Source organism: Onthophagus taurus, chromosome 1 (genome assembly GCF_036711975.1).
Source record: "Onthophagus taurus isolate NC chromosome 1, IU_Otau_3.0, whole genome shotgun sequence".
NCBI lineage: Eukaryota > Metazoa > Arthropoda > Insecta > Coleoptera > Scarabaeidae > Onthophagus > Onthophagus taurus.
Window position 1 is genome coordinate 40,682,052 of NC_091966.1, and position 19,931 is coordinate 40,701,982.

Below are 19,931 nucleotides of genomic sequence, written 5' to 3' on the forward strand. Positions count from 1 at the left end.
AAAAGGGCCCTATCTCGAATAATAAAGTGGTGGAGGGTGTTTAAAAATGTTTGTAAACAAATGCCAATAATTTCAAAATGGCTAAACGGATTGTAATAAACTTGGTACCGTTGAAAAGAGCTTTTCTTGGACTACAAATCCTACCGTATTTGTAGTGATTTTAAGTTAGTACATCGGCACTAGAGGGCACTTTTCGATATTACAATAGATATTGTGAATTTTCTTAGAAAATTCAAATCTATTGGTATTATTTTCTTTTCATGAAAAAAGGAGCAAAATGAAGCCCAAAGAAGCTAGTGAAAAACCTCGATATCATGTTTCTAACCTAAAATATCGGTGAAAGAAGATTTTATGAGAAAGTTTAATGGAGTTCGATCAGTTTTTTTAAATTACTTTAGTTTAGAAGATACTTCACCTCACTTTTGAGAGCATTCTTCATTTTATTGTTTTTTAGTCTATTTAGAAGCGAAAATTTGGCATATTGACAAAAATAAACATAAAAAATCCTTCTAAAAATCTGTTTAATGCCTCCCTAAATACTCAAATTGCCGTCCATCATGTTCTATCCATTGTTGGAGCCTCCCTTGCGTGGAAAAAACTGCGCCTTAAATTTCTGTTCTTGGTAGGATGTGAAAGGCGTCAGGCGAAAGGCGAAAGAGTACATTGCACTCTTATTTAGCCACCCTGTACAATGAACATTCATCATTAATATTTTGATTTTATTTTACATACAGTAACTATGAATATTGATGAATGAAGAAGTAAATGGACATAACACATACTGAAAAGAGAAGACAGAAAAAAAGTCAGCAATAGAAGAAAAAGGTTGAATAGAAACTAGAATATAAAAGAAAAAGATTAGGTAGAGGTGAGAGATTAAATCGTCTGATATAAAAGAAAAGACTTTACACTGATTTAGACGAGATGAAAAAACTGGCAATGGAAAAAAGAGACTGAATACAGACAGCACAGAAAAGAGAGAGAGTGGGATTAAATAGGTAATAAAAGATCTCTGTTAATCAGAAAATATTCCACGTCAAGTTTAAGCGAGGTTATTTATGATTGATATTAAAGCTGAATCAATCTACACAATTTTCAACATTGTCATAAGATTTCTGATACAGAGATTTACAATCATTTATTTCCATGGATTCTATTATCTAGAGTGTTTTTATATTTCAAGATATAGTTAAAAAAGTAATCTCTACATATTTCCATTTTGTTTCAAAAAAATCCTAGAGATATTTGTGATATGAGTATAGAAGATTTTAATAAATTTGAAATGAAAAATAATGATATAAAAAGATGCAATTAAATGAAAATGACAAACAACTTTTTTTACGAATATTTTTGTGTCTATTTTAGTCGTTTAAAAATACAGAGTGTAAAATAAATAAACAGAGGTGACTTTCAATTCAAATGTCTTAATGAAAAGCGTTGTTATAAATCTCGAGCACACCTACGTAGATATATAACGTGTTTAAAACAGTAAATATTAACATTTTAGGTCGGGGAAAATTAATATTTATACACTAAAATTCAAATGGAATAAAAACCATTGTTATCTATTTATTTATTTCCTAAAGAAAACTTACAATCATTTCATTTTTTTATTAAATCTATTTTTAAAAATAAACTTAAAATTACTACTTTATTAATACATATTCTTAATTAATTAATTAATCGAATTAAATCTTAGACTCGCTTATAATTATATTTAATTCATTTAATTTTAATTAAAATTATATGTACAAATGAAGAAAATACACTTACAATTCTTACGATGAAATAATCGAAATCTATCTATGTATAATATGGACAACTGGCCATTATTTATTACGACACGCGATAAAAAAATAAATTAAATCTTTCGTAAGAGTAATACTTATTAAAAAAAAAATAATTAAAAAAATGTTCGTAGGAAAGATAAAAAATGCATTTGTCATATAATATTTTCGATGATATATGAACATGAATGTGGTAATTTACATAAAGTACCGTTACACGTCGATGCACTATTACTTGTATCAACGAAGATCTCCTCACGCACGTGTTCATCTCGAGATTTTTTTACTTTTTACGATGGTCGAGATAAAAAATACTTTTTAAAAGTATTTTTGATTTTATTTAATCCTTGAATATGTAAAGTTTTATTCATTTTTTTAAAATAATGATAAATTTGAGAAAAATAAGTTAAATAAGAAGACACAAAGAAAAGTGAAAGCATATTAAGGATAGTAGAAATGAAGTCCTTGAAGATTATCTCAAGAAATACCATATGGGACAGAATTAAGACCTTCGACATCACAGATCAATGAAATGATCACAAAAATTGTGCTTATAAATATGAGAACGAAATATGTAAATTTCATTTTATAAAAAAGCATGATGATTCATTTTCAAAAAATCAGAACTAATCGGGATTTTAATAAATTCTAATGAAATTATTATCATTTGGAATATAAATTATTAGCTTTTCAATGAACAAAACGGATTTTCAAAATATCTTTTAGTTTTTAAGATATTAAGTTTTAAATGTAATAAGACATTTTCTGATTTTTTAGAATAAACGATTATTGTCAATCAATTTCAAAAAATCGTAATAAATCGTAGTTTTAATAAATTTTTATGAAATTATCGGCATTTATAAAACAAATTATTAGCTTTTCAATGAACGAAACGGATTTTCAAAATATCTTTTAGTTTTTAAGACATTAAGTTTTAACTGTAATAAGATACTTTGTCATTATTTAGGATAAACGATTATTTTCAATCATTTTCAAAAAATCGTAATAAATCGTAGCTTTAATAAATTTTTATGAAATTATCAGCACTTATGTTATAAATTATTAGCTTTTCAATGAACGAAACGGATTTTCAAAATATCTTTTAGTTTTTAAGATATTAAGTTTTAACTATAATAAGACACTTTGTCATTATTTAGGTTAAACGATTATTTTCAATCAGTTTCAAAAAATCGTAATAAATCGTAGTTTTAATATTTTTTCTTGAAATTATCAGCATTTATAATACAAATTATTAGCTTTTCAATTAACAAAACGGATTTTCAAAATATCTTTTAATTTTTAAGATATTAAGTTTTAACTGTAATAAGACATTTTCTCATCTTTTAGGATAAACGATTATTTTTAATCATTTTCAAAAAATTGTAATAAATCGTAGTTTTAATAAATTTTTATGAAATTGTCAGCATTTATAATACAAATTATTAACTTTTCAATGAACGAAACGGATTTTCAAAATATCTTTTAGTTTTTAAGATATTAAGTTTTAACTGTAACGAGACACTTTCTCATTATTTAGGATAAACGATTATTTTCAATCATTTTCAAAAAATCGTAATAAATCGTAGCTTTAATAAATTTTTATGAAATTATCAGCACTTATGTTATAAATTATTAGCTTTTCAATGAACGAAACGGATTTTCAAAATATCTTTTAGTTTTTAAGATATTAAGTTTTAACTGTAACGAGACATTTTCTCATTTTTTAGGATAAACGATTATTTTTAATCATTTTCAAAAAATCGTAATAAATCGTAGTTTTAATAATTTTTTTTGAAATTATCAGCATTTATAATACAAATTATTAGCTTTTCAATGAACCAAACGGATTTTCAAAATATCTTTTAGTTTTTGAGATATTAAGTTTTAACTGTAACGAGACATTTTTTCATTATTTAGGATAAGCGATTATTTTCAATTATTTTCAAAAAATCGTAATAAATCGTAGTTTTAATAAATTTTTATGAAATTAATTGCATTTATAATACAATTTATTAGCTTTTCAATGAGCGAAACGGATTTTCGAAATATCTTTTAGTTTTTAAGATATTAAGTTTTAACTGTAACGAGACACTGTCATTATTTAGGATAAACGATTATTTTCAATCATTTTCAAAAAATCGTAATAAATCGTAGTTTTAATAATTTTTTTTGAAATTATCAGCATTTATAATACAAATTATTAGCTTTTCAATGAACGAAACGGATTTTCAAAATATCTTTTGGTTTTTGAGATATTAAGTTTTAACTGTACTAAGACATTTTCTCATTTTTTAGGATAAACGATTATTTTTAATCATTTTCAAAAAATCGTAATAAATCGTAGTTTGAATAATTTTTTTTGAAATTATCAGCATTTATAATACAAATTATTAGCTTTTCAATGAACGAAACGGATTTTCAAAATATCTTTTGGTTTTTGAGATATTAAGTTTTAACTGTACTAAGACATTTTCTCATTTTTTAGGATAAACGATTATTTTTAATCATTTTCAAAAAATCGTAATAAATCGTAGTTTTAATAAATTTTTATGAAATTATCAGCACTTATAATACAAATTATTACCTTTTCAATGAACGAAACGGATTTTTAAACTATCTTTTAGTTTTTAAGATATTAAGTTTTAACTGTACTAAGACATTTTCTCATTTTTTAGGATAAACGATTATTTTTAATCATTTTCAAAAAATCGTAATAAATCGTAATTTTAATAAATTTTGATGAAATTATTAGCACTTATAATACAAATTATTAGCTTTTCAATGAACGAAACGGATTTTCAAAATATCTTTTAGTTTTTAAGATATTAAGTTTTAACTGTAATAAGACATTTTCTCATTTTTTAGGATAAACGATTATTTTCAATCATTTTAAAAAAATCGTAATAAATCGTAGTTTTAATTATTTTTTTTTGAAATTATCTGCATTTATGATACAAATTATTAGCTTTTCAATGAACGAAACGGATTTTCAAAATATCTTTTAGTTTTTAAGATATTAAGTTTTAACTGTAACAAGACACTTTGTCATTATTTAGGATAAACGATTATTTTCAATCATTTTAAAAAATCGTAATAAATCGTAGTTTTAATAAATTTTTATGAAATTATCAGCATTTATAAAACAAATTATTAGGTTTTCAATTAACAAAACGGATTTTCAAAATATCTTTTAATTTTTAAGATATTAAGTTTTAACCGTAATAAGACATTTTCTCATTTTTTAAGATAAACGATTATTTTCAATCATTTTCAAAAAATCGTAAGAAATCGTAGTATTAATAAATTTTTATGAAATTATCAGCATTTATAATACAAATTATTAGCTTTTCAATGAACGAAACGGATTTTGAAAATATCTTTTAGTTTTTAAGATATTAAGTTTTAACTGTAACGAGACACTTTGTCATTATTTAGGATAAACGATTATTTTCAATCATTTTCAAAAAATCGTAATAAATCGTAGTTTTAATAAATTTTTATGAAATTATCAGCATTTATAATAGAAATTATTAGCTTTTCAATGAAATAAACGGATTTTCAAAATATCTTTTAGTTTTTAAGATATTAAGCTTTAACTGTAACGAGACACTTTGTCACTATTTAGGATAAACGATTATTTTCAATCATTTTCAAAAAATCGTAATAAATCGTAGTTTTAATAATTTTTTTTGAAATTATCAGCATTTATGATACAAATTATTAGCTTTTCAATGAACGAAACGGATTTTCAAAATATCTTTTAGTTTTTAAGACATTAAGTTTTAACTGTAATAAGACATTTTCTCATTTTTTAGAATAAACGATTATTGTCAATCAATTTCAAAAAATCGTAATAAATCGTAGTTTTAATAAATTTTTACGAAATTATTAGCATTTATAATACAAATTATTATCTTTTCAATGAACGAAACGGATTTTCAAAATATCTTTTAGTTTTTAAGATATTAAGTTTTAACTGCAACCAGACACTTCTTCATTATTTAGGATAAACGATTATTTTTAATCATTTTCAAAAAATCGTAATAAATATTAGTTTTAATAAATTTTTATGAAATTATCAGCACTTATAATACAAATTATTAGCTTTTCAATGAACGAAACGGATTTTCAAAATATCTTTTAGATTTTAAGATATTAAGCTTTAACTGTAACGAGACATTTTCTCATTTTTTAAGATAAAATATTATTTTTAATCATTTTCAAAAAATCGTAATAAATCGTAGTTTTAATATTTTTTTTTAAATTATCAACGTTTATAATACAGATTATTAGCTTTTCAATGAACGAAACGGTTTTTCAAAATATCTTTTGGTTTTTGAGATATTAAGTTTTAACTGTACTAAGACATTTTCTCATTTTTTAGGATAAACGATTATTTTCATTCATTTTCAAAAAATCGTAATAAATCGTAGTTTTAATAAATTTTTATGAAATTATCAGTACTTATAATACAAATTATTAGCTTTTCAATGAACGAAACGGATTTTCAAAATATCTTTTAATTTTTAAGATATTAAGTTTTAACCGTAATAAGACATTTTCTCATTTTTTAAGATAAACGATTATTTTTAATCATTTTCAAAAAATCGTAATAAATCGTAGTTTTAATAATTTTTTTTGAAATTATTAGCATTTATAATACAAATTATTAGCTTTTCAATGAACGAAACGGATTTTCAAAATATCTTTTGGTTTTTGAGATATTAAGTTTTAACTGTACTAAGCCATTTTCTCATTTTTTAGGATAAACGATTATTTTCAATCATTTTCAAAAAATCGTAATAAATCGTAGTTTTAATAAATTTTTATGAAATTATCAGTACTTATAATACAAATTATTAGCTTTTCAATGAACGAAACGGATTTTCAAAATATCTTTTAATTTTTAAGATATTAAGTTTTAACCGTAATAAGACATTTTCTCATTTTTTAAGATAAACGATTATTTTTAATCATTTTCAAAAAATCGTAATAAATCGTAGTTTTAATAATTTTTTTTGAAATTATTAGCATTTATAATACAAATTATTAGCTTTTCAATGAACGAAACGGATTTTCAAAATATCTTTTGGTTTTTGAGATATTAAGTTTTAACTGTACTAAGCCATTTTCTCATTTTTTAGGATAAACGATTATTTTCAATCATTTTCAAAAAATCGTAATAAATCGTAGTTTTAATAAATTTTTATGAAATTATCAGCACTTATAATACAAATTATTAGCTTTTTAATGAACAAAACAGATTTTCAAAATATCTTTTAGTTTTTAAGATATTAAGTTTTAACTGTAACGAGACATTTTCTCATTTTTTAAGATAAACGATTATTTTTAATCATTTTCAAAAAATCGTAATAAATCGTAGTGTTAATAATTTTTTTTTAAATTATCAGCATTTATAATACAAATTATTAGCTTTTCAATGAAATAAACGAATTTTCAAAATACCTTTTAGTTTTTAAGATATTAAGTTTTAACTGTAATAAGACACTTTGTCATTATTTAGGATAAACGATTATTTTCAATCATTTTCAAAAAATCTTAATAAATCGTAGTTTTAATAAATTTTTATGAAATTATCGGCATTTATAATACAAATTATTAGCTTTTCAATGAACGAAACGGATTTTCAAAATATCCTTTGGTTTTTGAGATATTAAGTTTTAACTGTACTAAGACATTTTCTCATTTTTTAGGATAAACGATTATTTTCAATTATTTTCAAAAAATCGTAATAAATCGTAGTTTTAATAATTTTTTTTGAAATTATCAGCATTTATGATACAAATTATTAGCTTTTCAATGAACGAAACGGATTTTCGAAATATCTTTTAGTTTTTAAGATATTAAGTTTTAACTGTAACGAGACGCTTTGTCATTATTTAGGATAAACGATTATTTTTAATCATTTTCAAAAAATCGTAATAAATCGTAGTTTTAATAAATTTTTATGAAATTATCAGCATTTATAATACAATTTATTAGCTTTTCAATGAACAAAACGGATTTTCAAAATATCTTTTAGTTTTTAAGATATTACGTTTTAACTGTAACGAGACACTTTGTCATTATTAAGGATAAACGATTATTTTTAATCATTTTCAAAAAATCGTAATAAATCGTAGTTTTAATAAATTCTTATGAAATTATCAGCATTTATAATACAATTTATTAGCTTTTCAATGAACGAAACGGATTTTCAAAATATCTTTTAATTTTTAAGATATTAAGTTTTAACCGTAATAAGACATTTTCTTATTTTTTAGGATAAACGATTATTTTTAATCATTTTCAAAAAATCGTAATAAATCGTAGTTTTAATAAATTTTTATGAAATTATCAGCATTTATAATACAAATTATTAGCTTTTCAATGAACGAAACGGATTTTCAAAATATCTTTTACTTTTTAAGATATTAAGTTTTAACTGTAATAAGACACTTTGTCATTATTTAGGATAAACTATTATTTTCAATCATTTTCAAAAAATCGTAATAAATCGTAGTTTTAATATTTTTTTTTGAAATTATCAACATTTATAATACAGATTATTAGCTTTTCAATGAACGAAACGGATTTTCAAAATATCTTTTGGTTTTTGAGATATTAAGTTTTAACTGTACTAAGACATTTTCTCATTTTTTAAGATAAACGATTATTTTCAATCATTTTCAAAAAATCGTAAGAAATCGTAGTATTAATAAATTTTTATGAAATTATCAGCATTTATAATACAAATTATTAGCTTTTCAATGAACGAAACGGATTTTGAAAATATCTTTTAGTTTTTAAGATATTAAGTTTTAACTGTAACGAGACACTTTGTCATTATTTAGGATAAACGATTATTTTCAATCATTTTCAAAAAATCGTAATAAATCGTAGTTTTAATAAATTTTTATGAAATTATCAGCATTTATAATAGAAATTATTAGCTTTTCAATGAAATAAACGGATTTTCAAAATATCTTTTAGTTTTTAAGATATTAAGTTTTAACTGTAATAAGACATTTTCTCATTTTTTAGGATAAACGATTATTTTCAATCATTTTCAAAAAATCGTAGTTTTAATATTTTTTTTTGAAATTATCAGCACTTATAGTACAAATTATTAGCTTTTCAATGAACGAAACGGATTTTCAAAATATCTTTTAGTTTTTAAGATATTAAGTTTTAACTGTAACGAGACATTTTCTCATTTTTTAAGATAAACGATTATTTTTAGTCATTTTCAAAAAATGGTAATAAATCGTAGTTTTAATAAATTTTTATGAAATTATCGGCATTTATAAAACAACTTATTAGCTTTTCAATAAACGAAACGGATTTTCAAAATATCTTTTAGTTTTTAAGATATTAAGTTTTAACTGTAATAAGATATTTTCTCATTTTTTAGAATAAACGATTATTGTCAATCAATTTCAAAAAATCGTAATAAATCGTAGTTTTAATAAATTTTTATGAAATTATTAGCATTTATAATACAAATTATTATCTTTTCAATGAACGAAACGGATTTTCAAAATATCCTTTAGTTTTTAAGATATTAAGTTTTAACTGTAATAAGACATTTTCTCATTTTTTAGGATAAACGATTATTTTTAATCATTTTCAAAAAATCGTAATAAATCGTAGTTTTAATAATTTTTTTTGAAATTATCAGCATTTATGATACAAATTATTAGCTTTTCAATGAACGAAACGGATTTTCGAAATATCTTTTAGTTTTTAAGATATTAAGTTTTAACTGTAACGAGACACTTTGTCATTATTTAGGATAAACGATTATTTTTAATCATTTTCAAAAAATCGTAATAAATCGTAGTTTTAATATTTTTTTATGAAATTATCAGTATTTATAATACAAATTATTAGCTTTTCAATGAACGAAACGGATTTTCAAAATATCTTTTAGTTTTTCAGATATTAAGTTTTAACTGTGACAAGACACTTTGTCATTATTTAGGATAAACGATTATTTTCAATCATTTTCAAAAAATCGTAATAAATCGTGGTTTTAATAAATTTTTATGAAATTATCGGCATTTATAAAACAAATTATTAGCTTTTCAATGAACGAAACGGATTTTCAAAATATCTTTTAGTTTTTCAGATATTAAGTTTTAACTGTAATAAGACACTTTGTCATTATTTAGGATAAACGATAATTTTCAATCAGTTTCAAAAAATCGTAATAAATCGTAGTTTTAATAAATTTTTATGAAATTATCAGCATTTATAAAACAAATTATTAGCTTTTCAATGAACGAAACGGATTTTTAAAATATCTTTTGATTTTTAAGATATTAAATTTTAACTGTAATAATACATTTTCTAATTTTTTAGGATAAACGATTATTTTCAATCATTTTCAAAAAATCGTAATAAATCATAGTTTTAATAAATTTTTATGAAATTATCGGCATTTATAAAACAAATTATTAGCTTTTTAATGAACGAAACGGATTTTCAAAATATCTTTCAGTTTTTAAGATATTAATTTTTAAACAACATAGGACATTTATTTATTATTTTTACTCATTAGAAAAAAAAATCATAATAAATCGAGATTTCAATAAATCATTATGAAATTATCAACATCTCTAATTCAAGTTATAGGCTTTCCAACGAAATCACCGATTTTTGAAAATTCGTTTCAGTTCTTGAGATATTAATTTTGAAAGTGAAGAAATGCCTTTGGAATGGATAAACTAAAAAGTTTGGGACTGTTTAGAAATCCATCGAAATTACTATAAATTTTTGGATTGGATCAACACTTAATTAATGGGTATAATAAAGAGATAGGAATTCTTTACTTCCAACTACTCTATATTGAGCAAAAGTGGTTATGTTTGAAATGTTCAGAGTTAGAACGAAGCCAATGAAGATATTCGTCAGTTTAATAAGTTTGCTTGATACATTTGAGATAAAATTAACCTAATTTTTCGCAAATATTATCATTATCTCGTAACCAAAAAACTTTTTCCTTAATTTCAAGGATTAATACAAATCTTGTTTCAACACAATCAACATTTTGTACAATCGAATTGTTCCAATTTCTTCTCTTCACCACGTAAATACGTTTGGATCTCCTCGAGCGTTTTTCCCTTAGTTTCCGGCACATAATACACAATAAATACTAACCCTATCGCGCAAAACGACGTAAAAACGAAAAACGGAACGTGCATACCGAAATCGTCCTTCATAATTTGAAAGAATTTCGAAACGATCGTTACGATTACTCCGAAATAAATATCGGCCAAACACAAAGCGAACGCCTTAACGTTTGTCGGGAATAATTCGCCTAATAATAAAACGGGAATTGTACCCATTCCTAAATTAAAAATAACGACGTATGTTAATAAAGACATAATTGGAACCCAATCTAATTCGCTTACGTCTATTTCGGTATAATTTTTTAAGTAGATGTAAATCCCTTCCGATGCTAATGCAAAACCCGAACCGATTATTGAGAATATCAATAAAGGTCTTCTACCCGTTTTATCGACTAAAATAGATGCTAAAGTCGCTACTATTAATTGAATAGAAAAATAAATAATCGCAGCGTGGCTCGAAGACATATTAGAACCAGCCTCATCAAAAATCGTTTTTGCATAAAAAGTAATCGCGGTTGTTCCACTGCATTGCTGAACAGCTCTAATCCCCATAATGATAAAACAAGCTTTTCGATTACTTCGAACGCGAAATAAATCTAATAAACTCCCCGAAGATTCTTGTTCTTCACGTACGGCATCTGCCAATCGTGTTAATTCTAATTCAACATCGTCCGTTCCTCTAAACGTTCTTAAACTTTTTCTTGCACTATCCGGTTTATTACGGATCAATAAAAAATAAGGACTTTCCGGCATAAAAACGAACGTACAAAAATGTACAATAGGAACTAAAGCCGAAATCAAAGCTGCGTAAGTTATATCAAACATTGAACCGATTATATTAATTAATAAAAAACCTAAAATTGTTGTTACCGGTATAAACGATCCTAATAAACCACGGATTGCCGATCGGGCTATTTCACCTAAGTAAATCGGTAAAGCTGTGAATGCAATACCGTCGGCGATTCCTGCGAGAAATCTTGCTGAGTGTAAAATCGCAACTGAGTTTGAAAATGCCACCATAATCCATGCGATGAAATAAAGTGGGGAGGTAATTAACATCGATATTTTTCTTCCGATTCTATCTACCGTTGCGACGGCCATAAAGCAACCAACGGCTGCTCCCATACAAGGCATCACTGCGACCCAAGAACCATCAGCGTTTGTCATGGGAATGTGGGAGCTTTCGTCTAATAATTGAGGTAAAGATGGGGAAGGCCAACCGAAATGCATTCCGGTACAAACTATTACAATTGTACCTGAAAATAAAAAAAAATATATTAATTTAATATAATATTAATTAAAACTTATCTTAGAAAAAATGCAGAATACCGAAAGATCTAAAATACTATTTGTTTTAAAGGATAAAGCTTTTATAAAGGATTTATACGATTTCAAGTCCGATTTGAAATGTGTTTGTCCTATATATAGATGAACCTACAATTTCGGGCCAGTGTGGTTTTCTAGATGTTAGTATAATATTAAAAGTTATATAGAATTTAAGCCTAACTAGTTTCGGCCCTTGGTCATCTTCCTAAACTCTACAAATAGATTAACATCTTTCATCTAATCCAAAACATTCGGGTTTAGTCGTGAAAAATACTTTCAGTTGTCAATGTCAACTTTAATTTTATTATTATATCCGTAATCGTCATAAAATAACCTTTAAAGTGAGTCTAAACTTGACGCATTTATCTCAAAAAAACCAAAAAAAAATTCGAACTTTCAACTTTTAATTTTGACATATTTGTCAACTTCATAAAAAATCCTTTAAAATGAGCCCAAACACGACATGTTTAACATTAATATTAACGGAAATACAATCACTTCCGGTTTGAAACGTCAACGTCAATTTTGACATATTTATCATCTTCATTAAAAAACCTTTAAAATGAGTCCAAAGATGACGCACTTATCTCAAAAAACAAAAAAGTTGGAATAAAAAACATTAAACCCGAAGTTAGCAACAATGAAGATAGCAGTTTAATTTTTAAATATTAATACCAACCTTAATTTTTTAGTTTTTTATTATATTTTTGTTTTGTGACAAATATTAAAACATTTTATAAAAATTAAGAATATGTCAAAATGACATTGACATTTCAAACCGGAAGTTGCTTATATCTCGAGTAATATTGGAATTAAAGGTATCATGTTTGGACTCATTTTAAAGGATTTTTCACGACGATTGCAAATATGTCAAAATTGACGTTGACATTCTTAACCGGAAATTGACCATAACTTCATTAATATTGAAGATAAATATGTCGTGTTTGTACTCATTTCAAAGGATTTTTAATAAAGATTACAAATATGTCAAAATTGAGGTTGACATCTTAAACCTGAAGTTAGTTATCATATAATAGAAGTTTTATAACTGAAGTTATCACTTTTCCGCACTTTCTTTTTATTTTGAACGTGTTTTTTGGGTCATTTCAGATTGATTAAAAAAAATCGTCGATTTTTAAGCCACATGATGATTCTTGAATTTTTAAAAAACTTTTTTAATATTTTTTTGTGTTAAAAAAGAGCGTTCTTAAATTTTAACTTGTAAACTTGTAACACTTCGTCCTTAATTTCATTTTACAACTTTTTAAACTTTAATTTTGTAAATTAGTAACTAATAATCTGATTGCGACTTTGATATGTGATCTTTTTTAATAAAAGAAAAAGAAACATTAAGAAACTTGTTTGTAAAATGGATAAGATGAGAGATGTTAATTATTTTCTACAAAAATTATAACTTAGATTATTTTCTACAAAAATTTTTACACGAATCGTCATCATTTTGTCTCCAGTTTTAGTGATTAAATTTATGCCACGACTTACGGAAACATCCTGTATAATCGTAAAACGTAACGAGTGACCAAGCGGCTTCTGTGCTTGTGATAGCTGTCATCGGACATCGGTCAACCAAACAATTTTCAATAGTTTGAGTCTGTCTATTCTGAGAAGTCTTATATTTTTAGAGAGATGAAAACGAAAATCCCGTTTTTCTGAACATTATTCATTTGTCGCTTAGTCAAGTGATGTATATTGGTGGTCCAATTAAAACAGTATAAATTTCATTTAAGATGCATTATACAAAAATATATTTCCATAGAAACGAGGGCGTACCTACCTACTTTGTTCCATATAAGATGCAACATGTCAATATAATAATCCATATAAGTGTTATAGCATAATAAATATATACAACAATCTAGCGCTGAATAACAAATAAAACTAGACTAACACTAGCACTAGAACTAGAAACATTCGGGTTTAGCTGTACCACTCTTAAGACGACTGGTAGGTGGTAAGTAGTGCTGCAATATTTTTTTAATAAATTACATTGATTGTTATGGAAACATTTATGGATGTCACAAAATTAATTAAATAAAAACAAGTGACAATACCTGGTTCGTATTACATCGATAATACCAGGATAATACAAAGGTTCGTATTATCGTTCTCCATGGTTACGGCCAAATAACCGCTGAAATACTCGCAATTAACGAAAAACAAAGCGAATTCTTATTGGCTGTTAACGATATGAATGAAATAGTCTGGGATATCCTTCTACACTATCCAATAACAATAATAATAATAGCAATAATCTCTTTATTGGTTTTATGATTTATACAATTTACTATAATATACAGGGTGGTTCAGTTTTTAATCGGGAAACTTTACTAGGACGTAGCATTTGCCAAAATAACACAAGTTCTTTATATAAACATAGGGTCGCAACTCTTTTGTTTTCGAGCTATGAGCTGTCGAAGTTGAACCAAAAATTTACATTTTATCTTTTATTTCGTGTATAAGTTAACCGTAGAATTTGAAATTTTGTATGTATGTACTACTGGCTAATACCATATTTTCAACCATACCTTAAACTTTCCTAGCGCCCTCTAACGGGATGAAATTCATAACACCTTTGATTTTTTTCAAATTACGTTGTTTTAAACAATATTCAAAAATTGATACTCTTGCTTAATAACAGTCAAAAATTATTAATAATCATCAATAATTGTGAGGATTCATCGTAAATGAAACTTACAAGTTTTTAGAGCCAACTTTTAGAATAATTTTAGCTAAACATGGCAGCACATGGCGGTACTTGGCACGACATATTAATTTTTTACACGGAAACTATTAACTTTAAGGAAAATACTAAAGAAACAAAAAATACCACTAAAGAATGAGCTTATATTTTTTTATGTTAATATTCCATAGCGTTAAAAAGATCTTATAAAAAAATCAAGGGGGTGGTGAATTTCATCCCCTTAGAGGGTGCTAGGGAAGTTTAAGGTATGCTTGAAAATAAGTTCTTAACCAGTGGTATATACGTACAAAGTTTCAAATTCTACGGTTTACTTACAGCCGAAATACAAAACAAAATGTAAATTTTTGGCTCAACTTTGGCAGCTCATAACTCGAAAACAAACGAGTTGCGACCCTACGTTTATATAAAAAACTTGTGTTATTTTGGCAAGTACTACGTCCTAGTAAAGTTTCCCGATTAAAAACTGAACCACCCTGTATATATTGCTAAACTTAAGTAATCCTTGACCAATTGGAACCGCCATCAGGTTACAATTATATGCTCCCTGTTCTTCCTGGCGGTCCGGTAAAAATTATGAGCTAATCGAACAAAAAGCAAGAAAAGAGAAAAAAAAAACAACAAAAACAAAATTCATTAAGCAGAAAATTTAAAAAAAAATAAAAAAAGGAAAGAACGACAAACCACTTACTTTAGTACTTTTAATCAAATAAAACAAAAATATCAATAAAAAGTAACAAAAACCCTGCACACACGTCCCTATCACACAGCGCTCTCTCTTTTGTGATAGCCTTCTCATCTCTGACCCGAGTCTTGTTGTTTGTAAAGCACATCACGCAACTTACGCTTGAAGGAGCAACACGATAACGCTTTAAGTTCGGACGGACATTCATTGTACAATTTTGAAACATTGTAGAAAAAGCATCGTTTGAATATTGCACATCTGTGCACCGGGATTGTGATAGTATTCTTATGTCTGATATTTATGTTATGAACATCCGTCCGAAATCGTATTTTTTCGTAAAGATATGGTGGGCTTCTGTTCAGAATTATTTTATGACATAAGCACAGAACCCAACCCAACCCAACCACACATTCCCAGAGTGTGAGAAATTCGGTCATACTTACGCATTCCGTTATGAACCTTAAACAATTATTTTGCATTCGTTGAATTCTATATTTATCTACTTCCAACAGGTTGGGCCCATATACAACATCAGCATGCGTAAATATTGAGAGTATCAAACTATCGCACAAATTTACTGTAATATCTATTGGAAGGGTGTGGCGATGGGGATAAAGCGTTCTCAGTATGCCATATGATTTTTGTAAACACGATGACACGTGTCTCTTAAATCTAAGCTTCCTGTCCAAAATGAGACCTAAATCCTTTGCTTCATCGCTTACCAGCAATCTTTCCCCGTTCAGCACGACATTGCAATCATTAAGATTCATAGGTCCGAAAGTAATAATTTTTGATTTTGATGGGTTGAGAGTTAAAGACATCTTCTTAGAGTAGCTATAAATTGCTTTTAGATCGTTATTGAGTTTGAAACAAGTTTGAATCAATAGTGATCTTGATATCATCCTGATATCTATCTATATAGTTCTTGATATGTTCCAACATCGTCGCTAACCTTCGTCAACTCTTGAATATTATCGCTGTTATCTTCTAACATTCCATCGATGAGAACAAAATCATTTCTGACATATTCCTCACATCTTTTAATGTTGTCAATTCCTTTCCTCATTTATCAAATATCTATCAATATCTTAAAACCTTCAGAAACTGTTTGGAAAGTCATGATGTTAAGAATTCCTCAAATAGAACCCAAAAATTGTAGGCAACCTTAAAATCGACAGGAAATGTATGGAAATTTACTGGATTTTTTTGAAACAATCTTTAAATCCGAGTGCAACCCAAATAAAAACTAAAAAATTATTTTTAAAGATAGCCAAAAAAAGAAATTAATAAAACCCTTAGGACTGCTTTAGAAACCACAGGCAATCCAAGGAAATCTTAAAGAATCCTAAAACTTGCAGAAATTGTTTGGATTTATCTAGATCATCAAGAAAGTTTGGAATTACTTCTTGAAAATCACGGCATAGAAGTTAGAAATTCTTGGAAACTCAGATGCATCTTTAATGAATTTCAGTAATCCTTTGGAACACATTAAAATCTTCTAACATACGTGAAAATTGGACCGATTTTCCCTAATCATACGACTTATGCTGGAATGATTCCTTCCTAACACATTGGCAACATAACGCATCGAGTACCCCTCATCCACTAAACATCGCCAAAAAAAAATTCCTAAAACCCTTAGGGCTGTTTTAGAAACCACAGGCAATCCAAGGAAATCTTAAAGAACCATAAAACTTGCAAAAACTGCTTGGAAAGTCTACGAAAATTTATCTAGATCATCAAGAAACTTTGGAATTACTCCAAGAATTCTTCAAAAAAGAGCCAGAAATCTTTAGAAAACATAGGAAATTCTTGAAAATCGCGAAGTCAGAAATTCTTGGAAACTCAGATGCATCATTAATGAATTTCAGTAATTCTTCGGTCCAATTTTCTTGAATGCGTGAAAATTTACTGAAAATCTTCTAGAAATTCTTTCTGATTAATTTAGGTTCACCATCAAATATGTTTCAGAAATCCTTAGACACCCCTTGGAAACCATCAAAATCCCTCAACATTGATTTAGTATCTTCAAATAGCTTCGATGATATCATTAAATATGATTTGTTGTATCAAAATCGTTTCTCACATCCGCAATAGTGGTGTGGAAGATTTAGTTTTTTAAAAAAGCCCTTCACCTCCACCAAAATATATAAATTCAATAAAACACTTTTTTTTCTTTTTTGTTAAATTTAGGTTATCATATTTTAATGTATGTGCACATCATAGTTGAATTATGTCAGTAATAAAGGAAGAATTTATTAATTTCTGAACTCCTTATTTTAGTGAAAACGTTATATTTTTTGAAAAACGAAAAGAAATGATAAAAGAAGTAGATGGTTCGTGATGTGGAAAAAGTAAAAAGAAGTGGTACGCGAAGCTGGTCAGAATCGGGTACTGACCGATTATTACGTGGATATTTATAGCAGAAAACGAGTCTGCAGTGTCCGTTGGCGCCCCTTTTTATTGCATTACGGGAGCAGCAGCGGTCGCCGTCAGAGATCCTCTTCTTCTTCTGACGGACCACGCCAGCTAACCAGCAACAGGTTGCACCAAAATAGACGCACGACGCGACGAACGGGTTATTTTAATACACTCTCGAAGCCGACATACTTCTTCTTGAGATCGTTTTTGTCTTTTTCCAATTGAAAACGAAAAAAAAATCAATCAAAATATTTAAACCTAAACGATTTTTAGAATTAGAAGATTCTATCTGAAAAAGAAGCAAAACTAAAAATAAACAAAAATAAAATGAAATGGATGGTTGAGGAATTTTTGCTTAACCACCACGTATACTAAATCCAATTACTAGCATACTTCTAAGGTAATAAAAAGCGACCAAAGAATCTCTAGTAGTCGCGACCGCAACATTAAGAAGAAGACACCACGAGATAGGGGCAGTTAAAACGTTCGCTAAGAGCGAAATTAGCCCCTGATGCGTAAACGGTGTAACAAAGTAGCGCCTATAAAGAAGATTGGAACGAAATAAAACGACCTTCTTCGACACAGAAACAAAAATAGAGAATGGACTGAAGATGCGCCGGTTTGTCTTTAAGTTACACTCTGAGGCAAGGTAAAAGAATGAAAACAAAAAAAAAAAATAGAAAAAGAGTTGAGTCGTTAAGTCTAAGAGATTCTCGTTTCTGGTGGGTTGAGACGATCGCGCAATAATTAGCCCGACGGACGCCACTGGACCCGTACGGTAATAATCTATATATAGAACGTGCCGTTTCGTCCTTTTAGAGAGGTAAAGGAACCTTATGCAATCGGCGAAAAAAACCTGCATGCAATATATATCGAGCCATAAAGAGATTCGAATCCGATGCAAAAATAAATACTAGAACTTCAAAGAAGTGCAAGTTGGAGGAAAATGTTTTGACAACTTTTGCTAAAGTTAGATCAAAATTTTTTGATACATCTTTATGTACTCACCAGTAATCGTGGCTAAATACTGGTGTAAATCACTACCAGATTTAGTCTCCTTCTTCTCCTCCTTCTGTTCCAGACCCATCGTAATCTTCATCCTGGTGGCTTTAGCAACGAGGTAATAACTCAAAGCTATTGAATAATGAATTGTGGCGATCAAAATTGACTTATATCTGTTTAACTTGATTTCTCTTGGGATTACTTCTTGGTCGGGATCGCTGCTGCAGGAGTCTGGAACACCACCAGCCGAAGACTACTATGCTTCTGCAGGAGCACCACCCCAGAACGATCCCAGCCCAGAAGCAAAACGAATTCACCAACCAACTGAAAAGCGACGCCGTACACCAAAACTATTTAAGCTCTGACTGCAAGATCCAGTTTTTTTTTTGAATCGCGTACGCACGCACATCGCCGCGTTAAAGAGAGACGAGAAGAAACGATCGGAAGGAAAGTCCGAGGAGGACGATGCGAAAAGGAATCGGGAGGAGGAGGTGGAGAACGAACACCGAATCGGTTCGGTATCCTCTTCTTCTTCTCTTCTTGCGTATCGCTAATTATCAAACGCTCCACGAGAAAAGACCATCTTTAAGAAGAAGAATTTCTTCGTGGTAAAACTTTAAAAGAAGAGTTAAGACGATTAAAATTTTCTTTTTTAATTTCTTAGAATTAAAATTCTTAAAATCATTAAAATCTAGAATTTAGTATCTTGAAGTAATTTTTTTTTTTTGTCTTTCGGTTTGTTTACGTTTCGAACTTTTTTTATGGACCAAGCCTCTTTTGCCTAAAATCGAAGACGAAGAGGCCATTGCCCCTTGCCCTTGCTTATCGAACCAGAAGAAGAAGAAGAAGAAGAAGTCCCC

General features: G+C 27.4%; 1 protein-coding gene across 1 annotated transcript; it reads right to left on the bottom strand.

The window, feature by feature from the left end:
* Positions 1-1,538: 1,538 nt before the first annotated feature.
* LOC111416634 (facilitated trehalose transporter Tret1-like) lies at positions 1,539-19,466 on the bottom strand. The gene is made up of 2 exons (XM_023048699.2): positions 19,078-19,466; positions 1,539-12,177 (listed from the first exon to the last, which is right to left on the bottom strand). The coding sequence occupies exons 1-2, from the start codon at positions 19,166-19,168 to the stop codon at positions 10,832-10,834; spliced, it is 1,437 nt and encodes a 478-aa protein (XP_022904467.1). The 5' UTR covers positions 19,169-19,466; the 3' UTR covers positions 1,539-10,831.
* Between the last annotated feature and the right edge of the window lie 465 nt (positions 19,467-19,931).

Bases quoted from the DNA above. Each gene is read 5' to 3' on its own strand.
- LOC111416634 (XM_023048699.2), bottom strand. From the start codon at position 19,168: ATGAAGATTACGATGGGTCTGGAACAGAAGGAGGAGAAGAAGGAGACT. The intron at 12,178-19,077 runs GTGAGTACATAA...TTTTATTTTCAG, and splicing joins GTATTTAGCCACGATTACTG to GTACAATTGTAATAGTTTGT.